Source organism: Raphanus sativus, unplaced genomic scaffold (assembly GCF_000801105.2).
Source record: "Raphanus sativus cultivar WK10039 unplaced genomic scaffold, ASM80110v3 Scaffold1310, whole genome shotgun sequence".
Lineage (NCBI taxonomy): Eukaryota > Viridiplantae > Streptophyta > Magnoliopsida > Brassicales > Brassicaceae > Raphanus > Raphanus sativus.
The window spans coordinates 2,943-23,252 of record NW_026616622.1 but is presented as its reverse complement, the minus strand read 5'-3'; the positions used below and the strand labels follow the sequence as shown (position 1 = coordinate 23,252).

At 35.8% G+C, this 20,310-nt stretch overlaps 3 protein-coding genes and 1 non-coding gene across 4 annotated transcripts; 2 read left to right on the top strand and 2 right to left on the bottom strand.

The window, feature by feature from the left end:
• Positions 1-1,513: 1,513 nt before the first annotated feature.
• LOC108814535 (vacuolar protein sorting-associated protein 45 homolog) lies at positions 1,514-5,177 on the bottom strand. The gene is made up of 13 exons (XM_018587130.2): positions 4,973-5,177; positions 4,688-4,889; positions 4,512-4,591; positions 3,844-4,071; positions 3,592-3,717; positions 3,419-3,499; positions 3,198-3,339; positions 2,928-3,106; positions 2,593-2,748; positions 2,219-2,326; positions 2,028-2,149; positions 1,825-1,956; positions 1,514-1,714 (listed from the first exon to the last, which is right to left on the bottom strand). Exons 1-13 carry the CDS (start codon positions 5,060-5,062, stop codon positions 1,654-1,656), a joined length of 1,707 nt encoding a protein of 568 aa, XP_018442632.1. The 5' UTR covers positions 5,063-5,177; the 3' UTR covers positions 1,514-1,653.
• A 399-nt stretch (positions 5,178-5,576) lies between these two features.
• On the bottom strand, positions 5,577-7,611 carry LOC108816270 (alcohol dehydrogenase class-P-like). Its single transcript, XM_018588848.2, has 7 exons — positions 7,529-7,611; positions 7,202-7,338; positions 7,065-7,111; positions 6,516-7,000; positions 6,281-6,438; positions 5,930-6,091; positions 5,577-5,843 (listed from the first exon to the last, which is right to left on the bottom strand). Exons 1-7 carry the CDS (start codon positions 7,560-7,562, stop codon positions 5,727-5,729), a joined length of 1,140 nt encoding a protein of 379 aa, XP_018444350.1. The 5' UTR covers positions 7,563-7,611; the 3' UTR covers positions 5,577-5,726.
• A 782-nt stretch (positions 7,612-8,393) lies between these two features.
• On the top strand, positions 8,394-12,512 carry LOC130504028 (putative DEAD-box ATP-dependent RNA helicase 29). The gene is made up of 10 exons (XM_056998600.1): positions 8,394-8,848; positions 9,440-10,601; positions 10,679-10,850; positions 10,934-10,988; positions 11,113-11,189; positions 11,312-11,364; positions 11,445-11,526; positions 11,597-11,653; positions 11,732-11,864; positions 11,952-12,512. The coding sequence occupies exons 1-10, from the start codon at positions 8,473-8,475 to the stop codon at positions 12,347-12,349; spliced, it is 2,565 nt and encodes an 854-aa protein (XP_056854580.1). The 5' UTR covers positions 8,394-8,472; the 3' UTR covers positions 12,350-12,512.
• A 116-nt stretch (positions 12,513-12,628) lies between these two features.
• On the top strand, positions 12,629-12,700 carry TRNAQ-UUG (transfer RNA glutamine (anticodon UUG)). The gene has a single exon. It is a non-coding gene; the product is annotated as a tRNA-Gln (tRNA).
• Positions 12,701-20,310: the final 7,610 nt, after the last annotated feature.

Here is a 20,310-nt window from a genome sequence, read left to right as displayed (position 1 = left end):
GTTTGATATAAAAACTTAATTTGATAATTTTAAAAAGAGCTGGGCTATACTATTTAATTCCGAAACTAATTACTGAAATATATATTAAATATGATATAACTTATGATCTTGATTAAATATGATAACCAATCAATCGAGAATTTCCTAATGAAAATATATTTGTTCTTGATGACCAAAAAAATAGGAAATACATTTGTCCTTTATTAGGAATTTTATTGTTTAGATGTATATTGTTTTTGTTAGGAAAATATCATATATGAGTAAATTTAGGATGTTTTGTTAAGTTTCTAAGGAATGGCCTAACATAGACTTTTAAATAGTAGATAAAAAATAGAACCCTAAATTAATAGATTAGATTTGTAGTGCAAAGAAGTGCAATTAGCATAACTTACAGGTCAAACGAGTAATATCTTTGTCGTTAAGCTAAACTGAGCTCAAATACGCGAACTGTCCACCAAATCTTAGTTGCCATAGACAAATGTTAAAGATAATCACAACTGAATATGCAATGATCCCACTAAGTATAAGCGGCCAAGACAAAGATGTGTCTTTTTCTACGTACTTTTTATTGATGTCGTATAAACTTGTTAGTTTACAACTTATAGAATTTACTGTTTATTTTATATTGCTTATAGTTCATCTTTACATTTAATTCGGTAGGCAAGTCTTCAAAAAGCAAAATGCTTATTCTTTGTCCTTATTTGCCAAAAGAAGTGACTGTTATTGCTGAAAATACAAAAATATATATATAAATACCAGTAGTTAATATATAAGTTAGATCCAAAAATTAACAAAAGGTCGCTTTGGCCGAGTGGTAAGTCGTGTGCCTGTCCCGTTAAAACAAATTTTTATTTACATATGGTGGAACTATGAGAGCAAGTGGCAATGGCGACCAGTTCTTCACGAGATGACTATACATGATGGTTTTGGTCGATACCATGAAAGTTTACAAACTCCCTCAAGGAGTGTTGTTCTATTAACATGGTTTAAATAGCCTAACTGGTTACACAAATATCGTAAACTACAAAATATTCACAACGATCTCATCTTATCTACAAAGAGAATATTCTAAATTCTAACAAACAAAATATCAGTTTCGAACATGGTGATCGTTAACGCCTTTAAAAGAACTCTGCAAGTGTTTGACTTTTTATTTGGATGGGAAACAGTTAGATATTGATTCTGTAGTATGTTGTAGAGAGTCTCTGAAAATCGTTATTTCATCTAACTTCTTAGCAAAAAAAAAAAGTTATTTCATCTAGCTGAAAATTTTAACACACTAATATTTAAAATTTATGTGACCTGCAACATACAGAAAACGTGACTACAAGTTTGATGGATAGTAAACCCAAAGTAATCTACTTTGTAAACTTTTAATGCAAGAGCAAACCCTGAAGTTAACATTCCTGATTAGTTTCTACGAAGAACAATCCAATTAAACTGTACCACGATTTGAATACGCACACAATCCCAATTCGATCTCTGAGTAGTTAGTTGTCATGTGTACGAAAGATTCGACCGCAATCTTCTTCTTTCATTCTCTCTCCCAAGTAATGGTAGGTAACACACGCATGTTTAGTTCTCCGTGTTATACCTTTTTTAATCATAATATGTAGACTAATTTACACAAAACTCTGTTGTTGTACAATCTCTTCACACCATATGGCTACCTGATCTTGCTATCCTTTGTGCTTCTTCCAAGTCCAGGAGAAATCTGACACAAATCAAATTCACTTCTTCAGCTAGCTCGGAGTTCTTATGATACAGTCTTTGGTTATGACATACGAACATTGAACTGAGGGCTTATATTTTAGTTGAACGTACCTTTTGGAATTGAGCACTGCAGTGCCGCCGAGAATAAACCTAATGCCAGAGTTGGTGGCGTTTTGCAGAGCAACAGAGCGTGATTCCTCGTATGTTGTTCCACCAACCATGAATATCACCACCTCTTGTGGCCTTTAATTATGTATACAATTAGTTAAGGTCAAGTTTAACGAATAACAAAAACATGAATTAGGTGCACATACCGTCCCTGTTGGAAATGATCTCCAACAAAAGGGTAGTCTACATCTCGTAATCTCCCTCTCGTTATGCTCTCCATCGTTTGAAACAGAAGAGGCTGATGTTGAGTGTACACATTCTCAACCCCCTGTATATTTTTCAACAAGTCAGTAACATGACATATCGGGAAGATATACTAAGTTCCTTGAGAGGTGACCTTAAGTCCACGAGCCATGTTGCGTGCTATATTCATAAGATCTCTGTTTCCAAACAGATCACCAGTACGCTTCTCCACACCGGCTTGTTTCAAGAGAAACTGAACAAGCTGCAATTGTGTGACATCCAGAAAGTTATGATATGAAAAAAATGCAAACCCAAGTATAAACTTCAGGTCTTTTTTTTACAGAAATACAGTATATAAGTTAGAAAAAGTGAACAACCATGGACAAAACTCGATTAAACAGGTAACCAAGTTCAGTAGTAGCAGAATTACAGATCATTATCCATCTTTAAAAGAGGTGCAGAAGAATATATTCAAAGGTACAAGAAAGAGATGCAATTCAAACATAAAGGTGCTAAGTTTTACTTTACCCCTGGTTTGTACTTGGGAGACCGTGAAGCCAATTTGTTGAACAGTTGCATCAACTGAACGGGATTCTCTTTCTCATAACGCAGAGCATACAGCATTACTAAACGTAGCCGGTCGATGTCAGACACACTTTCGTTATTTAAGAGATCCGTAACTGCCTGTAAATAAGCATGAAAAAAAGAGTCAGAGGTATTGAATGCCAAATTATTCAGTCGGACTTTCTGCATGTTTGCTACTGAAAAATCACTTTTCTGTCTGGTTATTTTTGATGGATGCAACATGCGATTTTCCTGTGGGACAGCGAATAGATAGAATATTCACCACAGGTATTAACTACCTCATATGCAGCTCCTTGGCCCCCATTGCAAGCCAAGTCCTGCTCTGTTTGTGAGACCAGCATGAGTTTCCTTGCTTCAACTAGCTTGCTCATTTCAGTAACCAGGGTTACATGCTTTGAGACGTTGCCTTGCATCTTCTTGTACTCAGGGTAGTTGTCAACAAATCTGGCCATGTCCTCTGTAAAATCAACGCATTCACAAATTATAATCATCACTAGCACCAGAAACTGAATGTCTTTGCAGGATCAAGACTATCCATATTTTTTTACCTACTGTCTGGATATTTTGGTTACTCTTTGCCACCTGCTGAAAGTCATCTACCATTCGCTTGATGTTCATTCCAATATCCCCAAAATTTTCGTACATGTTGGATTTGAAGAATGCATCTTGTTCTGATGATAGAACCACCTCCTGCCGGGAAAAGGGACTCTTATTAGCTAGCTGCGAGATTTTCAACTAATAAAATACGGTACTGGGGAATAATCACAACTTGCTGATCTTTTGGGAGACTTCCAATGGCTCTCAAGTCCACTTTATTATCCTGAAGTCCTATGAGTTCGTGCACCATTGCCTACAGAAAGATCTCGTCAATGAGCAATCCTTACTCTGGACATAATATACACCAGAGAGTAGCACAATAATAGCTCTTTTAGTCAAGTTAACCTGATATGTCCACTGATTGAGCAATGGGGTAACGGGGTCATCTCTTCTGTCAATTACAAGCAGCAACGGAGAGCTTTCAGTCCGTCTAAAGTCGAAAAGACCGCTTTCGTGCTGATACATCAATTTCTGAAACATAAAAAGTATATTTCAAATGAATACAGGAGACAAGACTGGTAAGCTGGAGATAAGTTCTATCACATGCATGAAACAAGTGATAAGCGGAAGAGTCTGGTCCCACAGTTTCACACTTACAGCTGTTTCCTGTGCAATCCTTTTTGCAGTATCAGAGGTCCTCTGGTATCTGATGACAGGTCTACGTTTCAAAGCAAGAAACAGCGCCGCAATTCCATCAACAACCCGATCGGAGTAGCGCTGCAAACCAGAGGGATCGACAACTGCTGGGAGCATATACAGGTGGTTTGACGGCATATTCAAAGTGAAATGATATGGATCACCAGCAACAAAGTCTGCATAAAACTCCTGCAACATAAAAAAACAAAAACAAAACTATCTTAAACCAACGACCACTACCTCGAGTTCACCAAGCAGCACAAGTTGGAATCAGTAAAACTTGCGACAGGCAAGGAGAAAATAAAAGCTCCACAATCATGACCGTTTCATAACAAAACCGAGAAACTTCTTAGAGACAGCTTAAAACCATATACTAGGAAACATTCTCTTAGCATCAGTCTCCTATTCAAAACACCAACCAACAATGTTTTAAATCACAAAACTCGAGACAGGCAGAGGATATAATAAAAGCTCCACAATGATTTCCGTTTCATCATCACAGACCGAGAAATTTATTACAGACAGCTAAAAAAAAATAACATCTTTTAGCATCAGTCTCCTACTCAAAACATGATGTACGAAGGAGCAAGCAAGCAAGCCAAGGTAGGACTCTAGTAGCCAGCAATCACCTGAACTTGCTGTACAGCCTCGTGCTCATCAGAATCAGCCAGGATATGAATCTGAGTATCCTTCAACAGATTTGAGAAAACTGAAAACATTCATTAGAAAAAAAAAAAACTATTTAACAATTGATGATAAAACTCTGAGATTCTTGAAAAAAAAAATGAAAGAGCGGATCTCGTACACAAATGGTGCTCTCCGAATCTAGGATTCGCGAGCTGGTACCGTAGCTTCTGAATGTTCTCCGAAGTAGGGCGGACGAAATAAACAGCTTTCAGATGCGACATCGATTCCTTCGATACGGGGATCGAATCGATCATCTCCACGAGGAACACTTCTTTCTGAAGCAGCTCTGACTGCGAATACACGATGCTCACATTGCTAACCTGCGATTTCAAAACCTTTGTGGATCATACGAAGAAGATAATTGTGAATCGGAGAAGATTAGTGGTTTACTGGATTTTTATACCGTTTCGGAGTCGAGTATGAGAACCTTCATGCCGGAGATATCGTGGAGCATCCGGTTTATGTAATCGCGCACCGAAGTGACCAACACCATCGCTCGATCAGTGTGATTTTACAACGAGTGCTATCTTGGCGAATTGGTTTCGGTCTCTCTGATGATCTTCCGTTGAGCTCCGAGACGAAGAAGAAATGAACCTTTTTGTTTTTTTTTTCCAAAACAAACCCTGTTCTATTGGGTATTTTCCTTCGATGAACACTAACTTTTTTTTTTTTTTAAATAACCCCAATTTTGTAGATGACGAGGACAAACGGCGGTTAGCCTTATCAAAACGTGGAGACATAACGGCGGTTAGCTACGGTGGAGACACTAATATGTGACAAAAGAAGCATTGTGGCATTTGCTGAGAATCTGTGAGTTCTCTTTAATATGCATTTATGATTTCATGATTCTGCCGAGCTTCACTACCATACAAGTGTGAATTGATCAGCTCACTAACAAGTCATGTTCCCCCTTACAATGGAAGACAGACCGATGTATCATACATCATGGTGTACACAAACGTGGAAGATAAGAAAAACTCGCATATTTGTAGTTTATAGTATAGAAACACCTTCGCTAGAATTGATCTGTTACAACGGTAAGGGTATAAAATAAGACACGGAAACACCCAACTTATAAACAGAGTATAGCTGTATATTTCTATTATTGCTGGTGAATACGCATAAAGGAACCTAAAAACACACACACTTGAAAGCATTCAAGCACCCATGTCGATGATGCAACGGATACACTCTCCCTTCGACATGTAATCAAAGGCCTTGTTGATCTCCGAGAAGGGCACCGTGTGAGTGATGAACTTCTCAAGATCCAGCTCCTGATGATAGAAACCAACTGAGCATTTGATATCTATTATTATGTAAAGATCACAACTTTTGTAAAAGGAAAGGGTTCTCTCATTACCTTGTTCATGTACTTCTCAACGACCCCGGGAATGTCGGTTTTAGGTTTGTAGTTCCCAAAGAAAGAGCCCTTGAGTGTCCTCTCGTTAAGAAAGTTCATTGGATGAGTCCTGAAGGCATCGTCTTGTCTTGGCACACCAACCAGCACCGCAACACCCCATCCCTTAAACAACATCACACAAGAAATAAATTGCTAAGTGGTACGTAAATAAATTTTAATAATTTGTTATAGAAAATAATTTGTTATAGAAGACTGGTCATATGTATCAAAGTTCAGAATTCAGAAGTTATGAACGGTTGGTCTGAACCAATGCGAAGGAGTTGGTCTGAACCAATGTGAAGGAGACGATACCTCGTGAACGCATTCAAATGCTTGAATCATGGCTTGGACGCTTCCTGTGCACTCCACACTCCGGTCCACTCCACCATCTGTCATCTCAATGATGACTTGCTGAACAGGCTTGTCATGCTCTCTAGGGTTCACAAACTCTGTCACACCGAATTTCTTAGCTGCCACAACACAACAAAACTCAAATCTAAGTTGTGGAGATTAGATTAAAGAAGGATTAATCAATTTTTAACTATACCGTCCTCGAATCTCTTGGGGTTGAGATCAACACCAATGATCCTAGCAGCACCAGATATTCTAGCACCTTCCGCCGCAGCTAAACCAACAGCACCAAGACCGAAAATCGCAACACTCTGGCCTCTCTTGGGTTTAGCCACGTTCAAGGTTGCTCCCAGCCCAGTGGATAAACCACAGCTAACGATGCAGACTTTATCAAGAGGAGCATCCGGGTTGATCTTAGCGACCTGGCCGGAGTGAACCACGGTGTACTCACTAAACGTGGAGGTTCCAAGGAAGTGGTGAATGGGTTTGCCGTTGGTGGAGAATCTTGATTCACCGTCGTGAATCATGCCGCCTCGGTCGGTGTTGATCCTGAGGAGATCACACATGTTAGATTCCTCAGAGTGGCAGTGACGGCAATTGCCACATTCGCCGGTGAAGATGGGTAAAACGTGATCTCCTGGTTGAAGATCAGTTACTCCTTCTCCAACACTCTCCACAACCCTAAAACCAAAAATATGTTAAACCCTAAAATATATGAAAGAAGATTAGGGTTGTTTTGTTTTACCCTCCAGCTTCATGGCCTAAGATACGTGGAAACAACGGTGTTTGTCCCTGCAGAGTCAAGAATCCAAAATCTTGTGAGATATAACTCAGGATTATAGGTAATCAATGAATCTTGTTTTGGGGTTCTTATTGATATACCTTTGCTTCCCAGAAGCAAACATCGGTGTGACATACAGAAGTGAAGTGAACCTTGATACGAACTTCTTTTTTCTGCGGTGGAGCAACTTCTACTTCCTCCATCGCCAGTGGCTTTCCAGCTTCCCATGCCACAGCCGCTGCAACCACCAACCATGTAACATTTTGTTTTTGTAACATCAGCATATTCAATTTTTTAAAAGAGTTCGTATCATAAGTCGTCAAAAATAACATATTATCAAAACCTCTAAAACTAATTAATAGATAGTAGAACGATCAACGACCGATGGATTAATGTTTGCATAAAGAGACCAGATTAAAAATAAGAACCTAGGCATCGAATAAAGTGACCAGCCGTAGACATTATCAACAGTGACGAACTTAGACCTTTAATTAGTTACGTTTGCGTGATGGTAAGAGATGAGGAGAAGAGGTTTTATCGAGTTGTAAATGAAAGAGGATGTCTTTACAGAAAACGACACACTGTTGTTTTTACAAGTCGACATGTGTTTAAAGAGATTTTCGACTTCCACTTGGTGTCTCCACTATTCATCCACGTGGGTCTGTAGAACCAGAAAGCAGATCAGGAGTGCACCCACCGAGTGCTTTGTTTCGGGATGTTTTACCGTAATTGGCACTAAATATTAATTTCTGGCCATCAAGGTGAAAATTTTACATTTTTCTTTTCTAATGAATTTTAATATATGAAGCTGATATTAGTTGGCCTTAATTATATTCGTTGCGTCAGTCTCAAGTTTCGGCTTATTATATATGTTAGCGTAATTGATTGTTCTTTTCCATATACTTGTTTCTCTTTTGATAAAATATAGTGTTTTCTTTTTTTTTCTTTCGATTTATATTCAAACCGACTAATTATGGCCAAAAATTACTGAAACTAGAGCTATTTAGAATTATCATACTAAACTAAAATTAGAGCATTTCTTACATATTAGAAAAAAAAATATTTTAAAGACTTGAACTTTGGTTTAATGGACCAAATTTAAGCAAAATAAACAACTTTGGTCTAATGGAAGAGACAAACATAGAAACATTAACATAATCAGACTTGCAGACCAAGCAACTCAAGCCCACGAATGGGTTTTTGTTGGGTCTATATCACTGTAGTTAAATGCCCAAAATAAGTAAAGCCCACCAAAGGGTTTTAGTGTATCATCTCCTCTTTAAACCCTAAACGGCTAAACCTAAACTCAATCTCACCATCATCTTCTTCTTCTTCTTCTTCGGAGATTCGCTGCAGTCACGCACGAATCACAATGGTCGAAGGAAAGGGGTTCCTGGTGAGCTCGGTCACGGAGCTTCACCGCAAAGAGAAGCAGAAGAAGAAAGGCAAATCCGGAGGGTTCGAGTCTCTAAACCTCGGTCCCAATGTCTACAACGCAATCAAGAAGAAAGGGTACAAAGTTCCCACCCCGATCCAGCGGAAGACGATGCCTTTGATCCTCTCCGGCGTCGACGTCGTCGCCATGGCCAGAACGGGTTCCGGAAAAACCGCTGCTTTTCTCATCCCTATGCTTGAGAAGCTCAAACAGCACGTCCCTCAGGGCGGCGTTAGGGCGCTCATCTTGTCGCCTACTCGTGATTTGGCTGAGCAGACTCTTAAGTTCGCTAAGGAGCTCGGAAAGTTTACAGGTTTGGTCTTTTGTTTCCTTCCTTGTCTGAAGAACTCAGTTCTAACCTAATCTCATTCTTGTCCTTTTGCACTGTCTAAAGAACTCAATTCTAACTTAAATCTCAATCCTTAATGATGTCTAAAGTACTCAATTCTAACCTAATCGCAGTCTTTTAAAACCTGTTTGAGTTGTGTTTTAAACACCTGTTGGTTCCTTTATGATGTCTGAAGAGTTTAATTGTAAACCTAATCTCATTCTTAAGACACTTGGTTTTAGTTGTTGTAAAACACATTTTTATTCCTTTAAGATGTTTGAAGAACTCAAGTCTTAACATAATCTCAATCATAAAAACACTTTTTTCAGTTGTGTTTTAAACACCTTGTTACTTCCTTTATGATGTCTGAAAAAACCTAATCTCAATTTATAAAACACTTGTTGATTACTTTTATGATCTCTAAAGAACTCAATTGTAATCTCAATCTCAATCTCATGGACACTGGTTTCAGTTGTGTTTTTTAAAAATCTTTATGATGTCTGAAGGGCTTAATTCTAACACACTTGTTTTTGATTTGTGTTTTAAATTACCTTTTTGATTCCTCTATTGTTTCAGATCTTCGCGTTACCTTACTCGTCGGTGGTGATAGCATGCAAGACCAGTTCGAAGAGCTAACAAAAAGCCCCGACGTGATCATCGCAACCCCGGGGAGACTCATGCATCTCCTCGAGGAAGTAGACGACATGTCGCTAAGAACAGTCGAGTACGTCGTCTTCGACGAAGCAGACAGTCTCTTCGGCATGGGTTTCGCCGAGCAGCTCCACCAGATCCTAGCCAAGCTAGGCGAAAACAGACAGACCCTCCTCTTCAGCGCCACACTACCGAGCGCCCTCGCGGAGTTCGCAAAGGCTGGTCTCCGCGAGCCTCAGCTCGTTAGACTAGACGTAGAGAACAAGATCAGCCCCGACTTAAAACTCTCGTTCCTAACGTTACGACCCGAAGAGAAGTACGCTGCGTTGATATACTTGGTGAGAGAGCATATAAGCTCTAACGAACAGACGATCATATTCGTTTCCACGAAGCATCACGTGGAGTTTGTGAACTCGCTGTTCAAGCTGGAGAACATCGTCCCCTCTGTGTGTTACGGTGACATGGACCAAGACGCACGCAAGATCCACGTTTCAAGATTCAGAGCGAGGAAGACAATGCTGCTGATCGTCACGGATATCGCTGCTAGAGGTATCGACATACCGTTGCTTGACAACGTTATCAACTGGGACTTCCCACCGAGACCGAAGATCTTTGTCCATAGAGTGGGAAGAGCAGCGAGAGCCGGCCGCACGGGGTCGGCGATATCGTTTGTAACTCCCGAGGACATGCCGTACCTGCTGGACCTTCATCTCTTCCTGTCCAAGCCCATCAGGCCCGCGCCGACGGAGGACGAGGTGTTGAAGAACGTGGAGGAAGTGATGAGCAGGACCAGCGAGGCGATCGAGAGTGGTGTCACCGTCTACGGACGTTTCCCGCAGAAGACGATTGATCTTATATTTAACAGGATACAGGAGATGGTTGATTCGTCTGCGGAGTTGGATTCTCTAGAGAGGACGTCGACGAAGGCGTTTCGGTTGTATACGAGTACGAAGCCTGCGCCGTCGAAAGAGTCTATTAGGAGAGCAAAGGCGTTGCCGAGAGAAGGGTTGCATCCCATGTTCAAAAGCATTATTGAAGGTGGTGAGTTGGAGGCTATGGCGTTTTTTCAGAAGATTAAAGACTTCAGGTGGGTATTGTTATAGTTATCTATCTATAAGATCAATTTGATATTGATTATTAATGATGGTTGATTCTGTGGTGTAGACCCAAGCAGACCATACTTGAAGCAGAAGGTGATAATGCCAGGTCTAGAAATGTGAAGGGACTTCAATGGGTTGATGTGATGAAGAGGAAAAGGGAAGTGCATGAGGAGATCATTAATAAGAGACATGATCAGCAGAATCAGAAGAGTTCTTCCAATAATCATTTGGAAATGGTAATCTTGCTTGCTAACGTTTAAGCCTTTGAAGTACTCTCTCGTGTATAGTTTCACTCACATAAGTGTTTTTCGTTATCTAGGAAGTTGATGAACCCATTACCACTTCTATTGAGGACAAAATAACTGGAAGCAAAGGTATGCTTGCTGCTTGTGCACTTGTTCCTTTAGTTCTTTTTATTGTCGACTTTTTTTTTAGTAGTTTCTTTGTGGTGTGTGGTTAGTTTTTAACTTCGTGTATAAACTCTTACATTGATTTCAGTAAGCGGTAAGAAAAGAACGGCACAACAAACCTTCAAGGACGAAGAGTTCTATATCAGCTCCATACCAGTTAACCACGTATGTCTTTTTTATTTTTTGCCTATGTTCAAACATTTTCTGTGTGATGTGCATTAGCTCTCAAAGCTACAATGCGGAGATGAACGCATGAATCTGACTCTTTGTTACTCTTACACACGCAGCATTCAGAGGCAGGGCTATCTGTGAGGGGTAACGATGGGTTTGGATCAAATAGGTAAAAAGATATTTGGTGGGGCCTTTTTGTGGCATTCTTTTTTTTTTCTGTATGATATTGACATTAGTTTCGGAATGTAGATTGGACGCTGCTGTTCTAGATCTAGTTGCAGATGATGGGCAGGGAATGAAGCAGCAGAAAACAAATTACCACTGGGACAAGGTAATAATGAGTTAAGATACATCATAATAATGTAATCTTATTAAACTCTGGATTTGTCTTTGGTAAACAGAAAAGTAAGAAGTACATCAAGTTGAACAATGGAGATCGTGTAACAGCCAGTGGCAAGGTAATAAGAAAACTTAGTTTTTTGGTTAAAGAATGTTTGATGGTGTTCTAACTTGAGGCTCTCTTGTAACTAAAATAGATAAAGACAGAGAGTGGAGCCAAGGTGAGGGCAAACAAAGCAGGTGCAATATACAAGAAATGGAAAGATAGCACTCACAAGAAAGCATTTAGCGGAGAGGATGGTGATGGAGACGACACACCAAGCATGTCAGGTATACATTGTTTTTTAACTGGGAACACACAAACAAGTTCATCGTTTTTTGTAAGCTGTGAATAAGTCTGAAGAGGAACTTTGGCAGGTAGAGGTGGCCGAAGAGGGAAGAGATGGTCAGCATCAGTGCCTAACGCGCATGTGCGTTCAGAGATCAAAGATCTGGAGCAGGTGCGTAAGGAGAGGCAGGAGAAAGCTAACAAACTGTCTTATCTTCATAGCAAGAGAGGTGGTGGCAGAGGCGGGGCCAGGGGAGGTCGCGGTGGAGGAAGGGGAGGCGGCAGGGATTTTGATGGTGGAAGCGGGAGGGACTTTGCCGGTAGAAGCAGTAGAGGGGGAAGAGGTGGCGGAAGCAGTAGAGGAGGAAGAGGTGGTGGGTTTGGCGGCGGAAGAGGTGGTGGGTCTGGCGGTGGACGTGGTGGTGGTAGTAGCAGAGGTGGTAAAAGAGGAGGTGGTGGTGGAGGTAAACGTGGGAGAGGGAGATAGCCGTGAAGACTCTGTTGAGGAGTTAAGAAGAGTCGTCAAAACTTTTGAGCTTAGGCAAAACTATTTATTTACTAAAGTGTTGTGTTACTTGCAGACCGTTCTCTACTCAAATGTTGTGCAACACATTTTTACATTTTTGTTTGATTTTCTCCAGCTTTTGTTATAGTGTAGACTACTATTCTATTTCAGAAATGGACAAGTGTAGTTAAAACAGACAAGTGGTACAGTAATTCATAGTTTAAACACGAGCTAAATAGTACGCCAGTAGATAGACAAGAAGGTTCTATGGTGTAGTGGTTAGCACTCTGGACTTTGAATCCAGCGACCTGGGTTCGACTCCCGGTAGGACCTCTATTTTTTTATTAAAATTATCGTCTTTTTGCTAAATGATAAAGAAATATATACTCTTCGAGGTGCTATTACATGAGAATAATACATTTAAGAAATGAAGGACTAACTGGACAGTTTTAAAGAGGAGAGGGGAAGTGATTATTAGCTATTCAAAAGTGTAAAGGCGTTCTCTGTTTTTGATTCTTCAAGCAGATCACACACACCCTCTCTTGTGCCCACCTTCTTCCCTACATACATACCGAGACCAAACCAAATATCTTTTCCCTTAGATCAGATCATGGTGAAGGGAAACAGTCTACTATGATGTTCTTGGTGTCACTCCCTCAGCATCGAAGGAAGAGATTCGCAAGGCTTTATTACATCAAGGTTTGTTTGTTTCGTATGATTTGTTTTCTCCGTTCTTGGATGACTACTGACTCTTAAATCTTTAGGCAAGACAAGTTCATCCCGACAAAGAATCAAGGTGATCCTCTAGCTGCTGAAAAAGTTCCATGCAAGTTCTTGATTATCTCATCCATTTTCTTTATTTTAGTTTTGATTACATCAAAAGTTTTCTTCTTAGCCAATAAACAGGTTCTTGGTGATTCTGTTCATCGTAAAGTTTATGACCGGGCTGGAAGACTCATTAATATCTCGTTAAGTGAAGAAAGTGAGTTATGGGGATGGGTCTTCTAGGCTATGGGAAGGACCTCTTGTCGTGGTGATGTATTCATTTGTGACACTATATTGATTCGATGATGAGTGCAGTGTTCTAATAATTCAAAGCTGCAGAGTTTCTTCTGTTGGCGAAACTCAGCCAACAGTGGATACTGTTGCGGTTGTGGATACTTAATCAATGGTTTTGGATCAGATTCAGGCGAATGGATTGGACATGGAAGCGTATTAGTTGAAGATGTATATCAATGATGATGTGTTATAAAAGGTACATCACTAATAAGTAATAACTAATAAGTAATAACTAGATGATAATCCGCTCCTTGCGCGGAGTGATTTTTTTTAACTATGATGTATTTAAAATATTATAAACAATATTTTTTTTGTATCAATAATCTTTTTTTACATTTGAGTAAAAATGAGCATTCGGATATCATTTGTTTTGGTTTGGTTCAGTTCAGTTCGGATCTTTACGGATTCAGTTTGGTCCGGTTCAGATCTTTGCATGTTTAGTTTGAGTTTTTTAAAAAAAAATTAAAAGTTCATATAAAATTTTAATTTCTAAAATATAAAAATAAAAATATATAACATATAAATTTAAACAATATATGCCAAAATACTTAAAATTAACATAAAATTGGTTTACTCTAAATATTTGGACAGAAAATCAATAGATATTTTAAATATTTTCGGTATTTGAGTATCGTTTAGTTATTTTATATATGTACTTTATTTTTATATATTACCCGGTATTTTGAACAACTTAAAAATATCTTATATATTTTGTATATTCTTTTAGATATTAAATTTAAAAATAATTAATATATTTAAGTACATAAATCTGGTTTGAATACACTTGGACACCTGAATATCTCGGTTCAGATCAGATTCGGTTCCAATTCTCTAAATACCAAAATTTGAATCCGTTCGGATATCTAACTAATGTTGGTTAAAAGTTCAGTACAACTTTTTTCATATTGGATTTGGTTCAGTTTTTTGAATTCAGATTTTGTCCAACTCTATATTTTTAATCATAACAATGCACTCATCATCGAGTATGTAGTGTCCCTTAAATTTATTTTGGGTATGCAATAAATTTTCGAGTATGTAGTGTCCCTTAATAATGATGGTTTATATTTATTTTGGGTATGCAATAGTTGAATTGAGTATGTAGTGTCCCTTAAACGTGCACCAATTTTCAGTCTGATTAGGACACATACGAACCTCCCATGATCTCCCAAAGTTTCTGCAACATAACAGTTTCTAGATATCTTGAAAATGATCTGAAGCTTTCTTATTTGTTCCGGAACTCCAGCTTGGCCATAATATTTTCCGGTTTGACTTAGCCCAGATTTGAGCTGCTTCTTCTAATACTTGCGTAGGAAGCAACGCACACCACAACAAATTTACTCCAATGACAGAGACGTCAGTTTCTATGGCTTCCCTGACATGTCCTGTATTAAGTGAATCTTCATATAATGATCTCCCACACTCATATCTGATCGGGATCCTTCTCTCGAAAGTCCATCTCAAACTGTGTACTTATTCTTCTTCTCCACCTTTGTTTCCTTGAATTCCTTCTTGTCTTTACTCCGAGCTATTTTTGTCTTCACACATAACGTGATTTCTCTTTTTTTTTCTCATTTTTCACTCTAGACTCAGCTCTGGCTCCATCTTCACACGTCGTTTCTCATTTCTTTTCTTTTCTTTTTCCTACTTTGGTTATATAACTTCACATGTCGAATGACGTCCCGAGAATTGTTTAGATTTTTAAGAAATGTAACGTTAGAAAATCTTGGTTGTTACGTCGAAGTTGCTTCGATCGTTTCTTAAAACACATGTGTTTATAATAGAATTCGGAAGTTACAGCCATGGTCATCGCTACATGAAACTCAAGTTGATTCTCGTTGACAATTATATTGAAAGTGAAGCTGATAACTCGCAACAGTCTATCTGAGTTGTATTTTCTACTCGAAAGTGATCGAGGAAGAAAGAAGCTTAAGTTTGGTTCCAAACAGATTGTTCCGGTGATATTCATGATGGTTCGAAACATGAAGAATGAAGCTCAAGTAAAAATATGAGTCCCGAAAATTGTTTAGAGTTTTAAGGAAAGTAACGTTTGCATTAAATGTATAATTTTATGATAAACATTCTCTGCGTGGCACTTAGGCGATTTCTCAAATAAAAACTTCTCATGAAGCCACGTTAGACATTGTCAATTCACCGTTAAGAAAAGTCTTAAAAATGCTCTCCTTTAATATATAAAGGATATGCTGTGAAGTTTTTGTTTGGCAAGATTTGTTGGATTCCACTAAGACTCGGGCGAATGAACATGGAAACGTATTAGTTTAAGAACATGTAGTTTTAAACATTTTTGGTTCACTTGAAAAAAAAAAACTTAAACGCATTTTGTAAGGTGTTCTTGTTAGATTATGCACAATGGTTCAATTTATTCATCATCATCTTTTTTACCTTTTTAAAATTCACATCACATTTTCTTTTCCAATCAATCAATACTATTAAAAGAGAAGGAGTTTTAAATCTACTTTAAAAGGTTGTTTGAACCATTTCCTAAGAGCTAATAATTTCATGGTCCTACTTAAATTTCACCTAACAATATACTATCGTAATTTTCTCTGATTTTCTTTAGATATTATAAATGTGGCACTCCTATATTTATGGAAACTACTATATTACCTTATATAAATCTCACCATTTCATTATAAATTTCCATGTTTAGTTATTTATATCTCATATACGATTTACTAACCAAAATTTTTTGATGCAATAATATAAACTTGTGGGTCCATAGACTAATCTATTACGTATGTGACCAAGTATATTATATAATTTTTAACTATTACATATCACCATTAAATAATATATGTCATCTGAATTAAAATAGTCTAGTAAGTAATACATGTATTTTAAGTTTCCTAAAAAGTAATACATGTATTTAAAAAAAGAGTTAATGAAGTATTATAAATAATTATCACAAAATCATGTTTTACTATAGAACCGATCAAACTTAGTAGTATATATTATAATTTACAGTTCATAAAAACGATATTAACATACAAGTACTGAACAAATTTTGAAAAATGCATATGAATTTAGTTAGAGATTATCCTCGGGCCAACTTATTAAATTGAGTTTTTAGTATGATTCAGATAAAACCACTTTAACTATATTATGGAAATTAACAAATACAAACAACTTAGAATATGTATTTTATATCATTTTAAAATTTAAAAACTCATTTTTTCAAATTGAAATTCAAGTTTATGATTTAGTATACATACTTTTCATCATATTTTAAATGTTGTTTTTATGATAATAGTATTGATGTTTTTTCAGTATAAAAAATTTAATATTTTTATCTATAGAATAGATACAAAAAATAAAATTATCTGATTTGATAATTAATATACATAGAACTAAATTTAATAAAACAATTATTGCTAGTTACACCATAACACACACAAATTCATTCTCTTAAATATATAATGTAAAACACATGAATTCATCTTCAAATATACTGTTAATCTAATTGACAAGTATTTAGTAAATCTAAACCGGACTATATATGAGTAACTGGGTCTAAAGTCTCAAACGGATATGAAATACACAAAGAAACCGTTGTTTCAACCTCATACATTAGAATATAACATCTTTAAATAACTTATAACTAATAAATGATTACGAATTCTTCAATTTTAACGAATTTACAACAAAAAAATATACGCGCTTCTTAAGAGCAGATCAAAATCTAGTAATCATTTAATATTTAATTTTAAAAACTTTATATGTCCAATTAAATAAACCAATTCTCTATTTATGAGCATAAAAATAATAAATTATGATGTAAACAATTTTTAATGTATTAAATACAAAATATTTCATTTGAAACAAATAGGGTGAAAAAATATTACTAAACTCAACAACCAGTTAGAATTAAGGAATTTCTGTTAAGAATTTATTATTTCTTTAAAAAAGAATTTTTAACTTTTCACACTCTTTGAAACGGTGAAAAACAAAAATTGAATTTAATTGATTCCATAACTTTTAGAGACATTTAGGTAAATATACCATTTGAACACAAATTAGATGAATGCCCTTGATAAGACTTAATGAATTTTTGACTATCTTTTAGAACGTTTTTGACGACTTTGCCCCTGCATAGGAGAGAAAGAACTAGCGATGAAATCGAGTTGTCAGAAAAAAAACTATATAAAGATGTTTGCAGATGTATAGTACGTGGAGAGCTTCACTAATAATCATCTAGTTAACAAAGTGTATTGTATCTGCCAAAATTAATTCTTCTCACTGTAAAACAAAACAACAGTAAGTAGATCATGTAAGCTTTACCAAAATTGCAGGCAGATCAATGCTGAGAATTTTTCTTTTTTTTTAACAAAAAATGAAAAAGATATATTGCAATGTGTATTAGACTTATTTATGTTCTTATTATTAGATAGAGCAACGCGAAATTTAAGATTCAACAGAAAAGAAAGACATAAACGAAGTCAATTATGGAGATTATAAATCCTGGGTGGTAAAAAGACTATGTGTTGAAGAAAAAAAAGAGACAAGATATAGAAGATCAAATAGGAATTACGTTAACGATAAGATATTATATAGTAGTTAATATCTTGTGTTACATATCTAATTATATATTAACGGTTAACTTTGTTGTAGTCAAACATTACATTTCTTACACAAAATATAGCTCTATAATTTAGCGGATACACATATGTTACCTGAAAACTAACTTGTGGTCGAATTATAATTAGTATAGTGTATAAGCGCTAAGGCATGGTGGTATGTATCATCTAACATGCATGAAATAATATATCAAAAGATGTCATATAAAATAGTATTAGACGCTAACAACGACGAAAATACATCATCCACTTTAATGGTTTGCATAAATTTATATACATATATTTATGTATGCTTCAATTATTAAATGTCTAAAATATATTTTATATTGTTTGGTGTAGGAAAAATTATATACAAAATGTTAGTTGTTATATAAAATGTTAGCGTATAAATGTTTTAGTAGAAGATAACAATAATAAGTAGTGTTAAATGTATAGTATAAACAAATGAGTCATGTATAGTGGACATAGAATGTTAACTTTTAATATTATAAGTTATAAATTATTTTAACGTTTAAACTTACTAGTTAGCTATAACATCAATAAGTAAGTGGTATTGTAATCAGTACATCTATTCAATTTTACCGATAAAAAATATTACAAACAAAATTGTGTAGTTACAGTCATCTATGTTCTTAAACAAAGAAAAAAAAATGGTAGTGAGCTTTTGGATAATGAAAACCTGGTAAATATTTTTTTTCTGGATTTGTTATGAATAACATTAGAACTCATGTGTGAATTTAACCACTAACATACAATATTACAAATTTTGTAGCGAATAAACAAATGTTTAACATGTTACAAATTTGTTAATATTGAATACTATCTCTTAACACGTATAAAAAAATTTGTTATCGAGTATATTTATTTATCACGTTAAACAAATCATTAGCTTTATAACAGACTATATAATTTAGTATTATTTATCAATCTAACATATTATTTAACGGATACATATGAAATTAACTAACTAATATTAAAGTTAACGAGCCGAAATAAACGAAATTAACATGGTGTACAATAAGTTAGCATGTTAACAATAATAGTATCGTATATATATAGCGGTAAAATAAATGTTATATGCTTCATATGAGAACATTAACACTAATACAAATGAGTCATACATCGCTGAAAATAGAATGCTAACTGTTAATATGAAGTTATAAATTATATTAATGTCTAAACTTACTAATTAACTATAACATTGGTACGTAAGTAGTATTGTAATCAGTACATTTGTTCAAATTTACCGAAAAAAAACAAATTTAGAAACAAACATTTACAATTAATGATTATCCATATCGTTAAACAAATACAAAATAAATTAGAAGAGAAATTTTATAAATAACCATTTCTCTTAAACAAATACATAAACTGCAATAGAAAATTCTGGATAACAACAATCCGATAAAAATTAGTTCTTCTACATAAAGATGTCACCAAAGCTTCTCTTTCAGCCGTCAATAATAATGGTTCTGGAAAAATTCTGAAACATCTAACAAAACATGTACCAGATAACAAATAATGTATCATAAAACAACTTATTAATACATATCATGTATCAACCCATTTGTGAGCTAACAAATTAATTATCAAATAATATACAAGCTCACAAACTTTTTTTCCAACCATTTATCATCTACACAAACCATGTATCAATGGAACATCAAGTCTCTTGTAATATCATACAAGACAATTATTAATTCTTTGGTGTCATATTATGTATCAGCTAACAATACGTGTACCAAGTAACAAATTGTTTATCGGATAACAAACCACTTACATGTAACATATTTATTCACATACATATATCAACCCTTTTGTCAGCTAATAAACTAAGAATCAAAGGATGTACGAACTAGCAAACCATTTATCAGCTAAACATATCATGTACTGGTTAACATCAAGTCGTTTGTAACATCATGCTAAACAATTAGGAATTCTTCGTTATCAAATTATGTGTCAGCTAACCAACATGTAACATGTGAGAAATCATTTTATCATAAAAAATAATTTTATCATACAACATATAAAATCGGAAGAACAAAAAAAATCTGATAAAACTGAAGATCCACAAGAAAGTATTAAATAAATCCGAAGAAAGTGTTGAAATTAATAATCTCAAACTCACCAAACTTTGTTTTGTTTGAACTCTAGACTCAACACAACTTTCATCTACACCACTAAACAAATCTCTTTAGGAAGAATTCAGAACAATCAGACAAATTAGATAAATTCAATAGAACAAGAAAAACAAGTTAGAATCTTGGTAAAAATCATTTTAAAATTATCAGA

What these genes read in the sequence shown, in the direction of transcription:
- LOC108814535 (XM_018587130.2), bottom strand. Translation starts at nt 5,062, where the DNA reads ATGGTGTTGGTCACTTCGGTGCGCGATTACATAAACCGGATGCTCCAC. An exon ending in ATTCGGAGAGCACCATTTGT is followed by an intron (nt 4,592 to 4,687) that starts GTACGAGATCCG and finishes GAATGTTTTCAG; the next exon opens with TTTTCTCAAATCTGTTGAAG. An exon ending in CTCCCAAGTACAAACCAGGG is followed by an intron (nt 2,327 to 2,592) that starts GTAAAGTAAAAC and finishes ACACAATTGCAG; the next exon opens with CTTGTTCAGTTTCTCTTGAA.
- LOC108816270 (XM_018588848.2), bottom strand. Translation starts at nt 7,562, where the DNA reads ATGTCTACGGCTGGTCACTTTATTCGATGCCTAG. An exon ending in TTTGCTTCTGGGAAGCAAAG is followed by an intron (nt 7,112 to 7,201) that starts GTATATCAATAA and finishes TTGACTCTGCAG; the next exon opens with GGACAAACACCGTTGTTTCC. An exon ending in TTAGGCCATGAAGCTGGAGG is followed by an intron (nt 7,001 to 7,064) that starts GTAAAACAAAAC and finishes TTTTGGTTTTAG; the next exon opens with GGTTGTGGAGAGTGTTGGAG.
- LOC130504028 (XM_056998600.1), top strand. Translation starts at nt 8,473, where the DNA reads ATGGTCGAAGGAAAGGGGTTCCTGGTGAGCTCGGTCACGGAGCTTCAC. An exon ending in CAGAAGATTAAAGACTTCAG is followed by an intron (nt 10,602 to 10,678) that starts GTGGGTATTGTT and finishes TCTGTGGTGTAG; the next exon opens with ACCCAAGCAGACCATACTTG. An exon ending in GTGTAACAGCCAGTGGCAAG is followed by an intron (nt 11,654 to 11,731) that starts GTAATAAGAAAA and finishes TAACTAAAATAG; the next exon opens with ATAAAGACAGAGAGTGGAGC.